Source organism: Nanorana parkeri, unplaced genomic scaffold, assembly GCF_000935625.1.
Source record: "Nanorana parkeri isolate BGI_ZX_2015 unplaced genomic scaffold, ASM93562v1 scaffold1554, whole genome shotgun sequence".
NCBI classification, from domain to species: domain Eukaryota; kingdom Metazoa; phylum Chordata; class Amphibia; order Anura; family Dicroglossidae; genus Nanorana; species Nanorana parkeri.
The window spans coordinates 150,499-157,732 of NW_017307822.1; the positions used below are offsets into that span (position 1 = coordinate 150,499).

General features: G+C 40.3%; 1 protein-coding gene across 1 annotated transcript; it reads left to right on the plus strand.

Moving 5' to 3' along the window:
• The first annotated feature begins 2,134 nt into the window (after nt 1-2,134).
• On the plus strand, nt 2,135-6,817 carry LOC108798773 (chemokine-like receptor 1). Its single transcript, XM_018570554.1, has 3 exons — nt 2,135-2,243; nt 5,117-5,207; nt 6,070-6,817. Exons 1-3 carry the CDS (start codon nt 2,135-2,137, stop codon nt 6,815-6,817), a joined length of 948 nt encoding a protein of 315 aa, XP_018426056.1.
• Nucleotides 6,818-7,234: the final 417 nt, after the last annotated feature.

The window sequence follows — 7,234 nt, forward strand, 5'->3', positions numbered from 1 at the left end:
GTAGCATGCATCCTTATTTAGAGATTGCTAAAGCTTTTGTATTTGGGGAATGATTTGCAACGATTATTATCTACTGATCCTTCGACTAGCAACAATGTCCAATGAGCTTCCTGTTGCAGGTTGTGGGACTACAGGACCCTGTATCTCTATAATCACCCGCCTGCCCATATGCTGTGGCAATACCTCCCTCAGTGTCCTGTCACATCTGATTGGCAATTACTCCAGAGGGATTACCTGACCATGTAATGCACAGGAGCTGTCTATGGTGTGTGGATAAACAGCAGTAGTGTCCAGAGGGAGCATGCAAGCCATGCACAGCACATGCCTTCAAAAATAAGAAAAAAAAGGGTTTTAGAAAAATATATCAGCTAAAAACCGAAATGATCTAGTATGTATGGCAAACCATTCTTTACTGGTGACATATTTTGTGGGGAGTCACTCATACTTAAAGTTTAAAGGTTTAAAACAGCTGACAGGTTCACTTTAAGGTGCCAATGGTCGCTAGAAATTAAGCCATTTTCAATTATTGTCCGCGTTCTGCAGGTTTCAGACAACAAACTACCCACTAAACACAATGCAGTTCAATACAAGGGTAACCCCACCCCTGACAGCAATCAGGATCACAAAACGAGAACAGTTTAAAAAAGAGCACAAAAGCTGATATTATGTAATTTCATTGCCTTGCAGTACTTAGGGTCCCCGGTATACATCCCAGTCAGGACACTATCTGCAAGGAGTTTGCATGTTCTCCCTGTGCTTGCATGGGTTTCCTCTGGGTAGTCAGGTTTCCTTCCACACTCCTAAGACATGCTGGAAGGTTAATTGGCTCCTCTCTAAGTTGGCTCTATATGTATGCATGTGAGATAGGGACCTTAGATTGTAAGCTCCTGTGGGGCAGGGACTGATGTGAATGTGCACCGTGTAAAGGCAAATTGTTGGCGCTATATAAATACCTGCAATAATAAATAATGATACATTGGTAATGTTATCTTTATTACAGTAATTTTACGACGGTTTCAGAATATATACTATTATGATTGTGTCAGAGAATACAGATAATGTGATGAGCACTTAGATATTTTTATTTCGGCAAATCTATGACTGATTTTTGTATTATTACATCAGCTATTGTTGTATATATTATGTGTTATAATGAGGAACTCCCGAATGCTATTCGGCAATTTGGATCCCGAATGCCATTCGGGTCTAGGAGACTCAGCTTTAGTATTAATATCTGTAGACGGTTTTCTGTGGTATTGGCAATATTCGTAAACTCATCCGAAACTAACGACAATTCGGTTTTCGTCCGAATCCAAAACCCAAACCAAATTGAATTTTGGATCCGAATTATCTTGCTGACAGGTCTCAGACCCTCTCCTTTCATTAATTGGAATTCAATTGTTTTAATCATTGCATCACACGTGGATGTTATCTATTACAGTCTGCATTCAAAGACAGCCTGCCTCGGACACCCACTCCTCCAGACTGGCACCTGCTGATGAAGGCATTTTGATATTTGCATAACTCCTCCCAAGAGCCAGCCCGCTGCTTGCATCATGCTGAGACCCCTCCCACCAGCCATGATCTGCCTGCATTGCATAAAGAAGCACAGAGATCCGTGCGGTCACGGAGTAGCCCACAACTGTCGATTGCGCTGGCGGTGCCATTATTTTCTAATGGCACTCCAGTCGCATTGGGCGGATTGCGCGGTTTCCTGCCCGTGCAATCTAAAAAAGCTGTGCTTCGTGTGTCACAAAAAAACATACATGTACCTTTTTTCAGAGATTGCCGCGCTGATGTAACCCCATTGAAATCAATGGGGTCGTGCGGCAAATGCTGTGTGCAACTGCACACGATCGTGCATTCCCAGGACGTGTGTCTTGTATTGCCCAGGTCTGCACCAGCCCTTTAAAAAAATGTAATTACCACAGTGAAGGCAAAATATAAGCAGATTAAACTTCAGCTTTAAATCTTCAACGGTCCACTTCCTTTTTAACGTTCCTGGCTAGATACGGATCTACAATAATAAAGTTCAAGAACAACAGAGTCACAGATTATCTTTTCTGCATTTGGAGCAGATACTAAAATCAAATACAGAATCTCCACTACAGTCAATCATAAATAGTCACAAGACATGAAAAGAAAAAAGAGAGAGACAGACACTTGTCTTAATTATGACCTCATTGAGCTCAGAAACAAGTGCGAGGAAGGTCGCTTCAGTCCAGCAAGGATAAAAAAGACAGGTAAGAGTGGATTAAATAGGTCTGACTACATAGATTAAAGTTGATCAGTGTCTAGGAATAAAAGATACATTTTCCATTATAGCCAATTAGCCTGCAACACAATTTACATTGCCAATCATCCAGAAATATACAGACAGCTCATGAAACATTGTAAAATATTAGCAGTATGTGTGAATTTGTTATAGAACAACTATAAGTTTATGGGCAACAAAAATATCATATTGAATAGACATATAGATTTCACTCCGAATGGCTATCCATCCGAATTTCGTTCACTTGGGACATTTGGATGCATCCGAATTTCCGAATTTGAATGCAAACAAATCCCAATAGTCCTTCAATTAAAATTTGGATCCATCCGAATTTCTTTCAAAACAAAACTAAATCGGACATGGTACTGCTCTCTGGTCAATCAGATGGGGGGGGGTTTTTGGCTGTTGCGGGTTCCATTACAGGCACGGTCATGTGACGAACCGAAACTAAATTTCTGATCCGAAATCTTAAAAACAAAAGAAAGAAAAATCTATGTTTATCTGAAAGTAAAGGAAACAATGTTTTTGCAGGGTTACATATCCAATATTGAACTTGAAACACAACTAAAAAGGTACACACAATTTAATAGTTATAGTATATTCAGTACACTGTTACTTACTGTATCACCCTTTATGACACTTGTGACTCCTGCCTGTTTTTTATGGTACGGGCAACCTCTTTGCACATGTGAATGAGCCCTAAAGGACCAATGGCAAAAATGCTATCATAGTATAATGTATTAGGTGTATGTTATCCAGTATGAGGTGTATGTTATCCAGTATTAGGTGTATGTTATCCAGTATTAGGTGTATATTATCCAGTATTAGGTGTATATTACACAGTATTAGGTGTATGTTATCCTGTATTAGGTGTATATTATCCAGTATTAGGTGTATGTTATCCTGTATTAGGTGTATGTTATCCAGTATTAAGTGTATGTTATCCAGTATTAGGTGTATGTTATCCAGTATTAGCTGCATGTTATCCTGTATTAGGTTATATTATCCAGTATTAGGTGTATATTATCCAGTATTAGGTATATGTTATCCAGTATTAGGTGTATGTTATCCAGTATTAGGTGTATGTTATACAGTATTAGCTGCATGTTATCCTGTATTAGGTGTATATTATCAAGTATTAGGTGTATGTTATCCTGTATTAGGTGTATATTATTCTGTATTAGGTGTATATTGTCAAGTATTAGGTGTATGTTATCCAGTATTCGTGTATGTTATCCAGTATTAGGTATATGTTATCCTGTATTAGGTGTAAGTTATGTAGTATTAGGTGTATGTTATCCTCCATTAGTTGTATATTATGCAGTATTAGGTGTATGTTATCCTCTATTAGTTGTATATTATGCAGTATTAGGTGTATGTTATCCTGTATTAGGTGTATATTATCCAGTATTAGGTGTATGTTATCCAGTATTAGGTGTAAGTTATGTAGTATTAGGTGTATGTTATCCTCCATTAGTTGTATATTATGCAGTATTAGGTGTATGTTATCCTGTATTAGGTGTATATTATCCAGTATTAGGTGTATGTTATCCAGTATTAGGTGTAAGTTATGTAGTATTAGGTGTATGTTATCCTCTATTAGTTGTATATTATGCAGTATTAGGTGTATGTTATCCTGTATTAGGTGTATATTATCCAGTATTAGGTGTATGTTATCCAGCATTAGGTGTATGTTAACTAGTGTTAGGTGTATGTTATCCTGGATTAGGTGTAGGTTGTGCAGTATTAGGTGTATGTTATCCTGTAGCATCCAAATGGGAGAAGAGAAGGCATTAGACTATGAAGGTTATTTATGTGTCCTTATTTTGATTGTGGTCTGTTCACTAAGCTAGAACATATATAGTATATCTGTAAAAAATAACTCAAGGCAACTGGACTTGCTCTATTTTTCTTGAAGGCGTTTTGCCGGTCATCTGACTAGCTTTTTTAATTCAGAATTGAGAAAGCTAGCCGGATGACCAGCAAAATATCAGAAAAATAAAGCAAGTCCAGTTGCCTTGATTTATTTTTTTACTGATATACCATGACTTGGGTGAATGAGAACATTCACAGACAACATATATAGTAGTTTCACATCTGTGCGGTTTTTTCGGTTCACAAGGTTTTATGGCTCAGTTGGATCTAGTTAGTGGTGGCAATACTAGAGAGTTCACTGGAAATTTAAATGAAAGTCTCTTTGCAAAATGTAAGGAATGTTCAACCATCACTTGCCCCTGATTGACCTTAGTTGTCAGTCCAATGAGCTGTTTGGGGGGAAAGCAGGAAATGGAACCGTTACGGGAAGGGAATGAAGATGGATTCAAGAAGTGAACGCATTCAGCAGCTCAGAAAACAACTATTGCGAGCAGAATAAGAATGAAGTGATACTTCAACGATATCTTGTAATGCATACCAGGGCCTGGAGCTACGGGTGGGGGGATGGGGCATGTGCCCCGGGGGGCTGTTTTAGGAGGGGTACCACTGGGTGTGTGGGTGGAGAAGTTCTCCCTTGGTGGGGGGGCAACTCAGAGCCTTTGCCGCAGGTGAATGTCTAGCTTCCCCGCTGATGCGTATTGAACCTTGTGATACATAAGATAGCAGCAAGGAGACAATAACAGCTTTGTGAACTATCGCTATAGCATTTGAAGAAGAGCTCCGGGAAAAAGTATTCTTCACCTTTGCAGTGGGGCCACCCCCCGCACTGCAAGGCTGAGTACTCGTTTTTGTTGTTTTGTTGTCTAGGAACCCTTGCAATGGGGCTAACCCCCCCCCCCCCCTCCCCCCCCCCCCGCCACAGCAGTCTAAAATCCTATGAGTCATCAAAACCTATACAGCGTATAGGACATGAGGACACCAAAGGTTATATTATCAATGAAGCGGAGGAGGAGGGGAGAGGCTGCAGGTCTGGTGGCCAGTCAGCTCCAAGGTTCAGGTGAGTATAACTTGTTTATTTTACACCCTAGATAAAAACAAGAACTTATCCCTTGCAGTGCTCCACTTGGAGTTAAGAATCATTTTCCCAGAGTTCTTCTTTAAAGTGTTGCTAAAAAATTGTATATATTGGAGCTTACTGGTCCCTACACGTGGTGGCTGCATTCGTCTTCTTTTTTTTCAGCTTTTTTCGCCTTTAAATCTCACCAGATTTATTGATCTGTATCTATGGAGGAGCAACATTGTTACTCTAGCATAGGAAGTGTGTTGGGTCTACAAAGCACCTCTGTAGTATATATAGTTCTCATTTACATTGGTGGACAGTGAAGTGCTCCCTAACACTGGTTGGAAGTGGACCCCTACTGTTGATCAGTAGGAGAAAGGCCCAATACATTGGTGGTCAGTAGGAAGAATGCTCCAAATATTGGTGGCCAGTGGGTAGAAAGTTACATACATTGGGGGTCAGTGGGAAGAATGGCCCTTACATTGGTGGTCAGTGAGAAGAATGCTCCTTACATTGGTGGTCAGTGGGAAGAATGGCCCTTACATTGGTGGTCAGTGAGAAGAATGCCCCTTACATTGGTGGTCAGTGGGAAGAATGCTCCTTGCATTGGTGGTCAGTGGGAAGAATGCTCCCTACACTGGCAGTCAGTGGGAAGCATACCCCCTTACAGATAGATGAAATATAATTTGTGTCAGTGGTTACTTGTATGAGAGTCAGACATTGTTAATTGCTCAAGGAACCCCTCAAAGAGCCGCTTAATATCCACAGAAACCTAGTCAAGAAATAATATATTGGATTTATATAAATAATGTTGTAATACTTAATTTTTTTAAATATGTTTTTTCTTCTTTTGTCACAGAGCTTTGAACAACATGGAAGAAACCACCTTTCCATTCATTTCATTTCATTTCAATGACTATACAACTGATGACATTCCACAGGTTCAGGATATAGACCCAAACGTTTACCAGGCAGTAAAAATTGTCACTATCTTTATGTTTAGTGTAACCTTTCTCCTAGGGGTCACTGGAAATGGCTTGGTTATCTGGACTGCAGGATTCAAAATGGAGAAGTCGGTCAACATCATCTGGTTCCTCAACTTGGCCATCGCAGATTTCGCTTTTGACGTCTTCCTCCCGCTTCAGATCACAGAGTGGGTCATGGACAGTCATTGGCCCTTTGGTCAGTTTATGTGCAAAGTGATTTTTACGGCTCTCTTCCTCAACATGTCTGTTAGCACCACCTTCCTGATGATCATCAGCCTTGACCGCTGTACATCTGTTATGTGCCCGGTGTGGTCAAAAAACCACAAGACCCTCAAGATGGCTACGTCAGTCTCCATTCTTATCTGGACGGCCTGTTTTATATTCAGCACGCCGTACCTTGCTTTTTTTGACACTATTCATGACTCTGACAGTAATATTTCATACTGTCTCCCCATGTATTCAGATGATGACCGCGTAGACGAAGAGCGGTACAAAGCCATGCTCATTACCAGATTTGTCACCATGTTCCTCATCCCGTTTTCTATTATCGTAACATGCTACAGCCTTATCGTAATTCGACTGAGAAGAAGGAAAAGTCTTTCTACTTATGGCCATTCATAGAGTACATGGATGTGGAAGTTAACGACAGTGTGGATGTTATTATGTCTCACATTGTCTATGCCGTGGGTTTCTTTAACAGTTGTGTCAACCCTCTGGTCTATGCCTTCATTGGGAGGGATTTTAAGAAGAGTTTACGGAAGTCTGTCCCTTTCCTTTTGGAGAGCACGTTCAAAGAGAAGTTTCAAACGACGAACCCTTACAGTCAGACCATGGTGGAAACAGAAATGGAGACTTATAACTGAAGGGAAGCAAAACAAATGGCAAACGCACTCATCAACTCATAACCAGCTCCAAAGCAAGGTGCGCAAGGGCTTTATACAGTACAAAAGCAAAAAGTTTCCCAGCACACTCACCAGCCAGCATGCAAAAAAAAAAAACCTGTCTCACCGCTAAGTTTAAAAAAACAGAGGTTTTAGA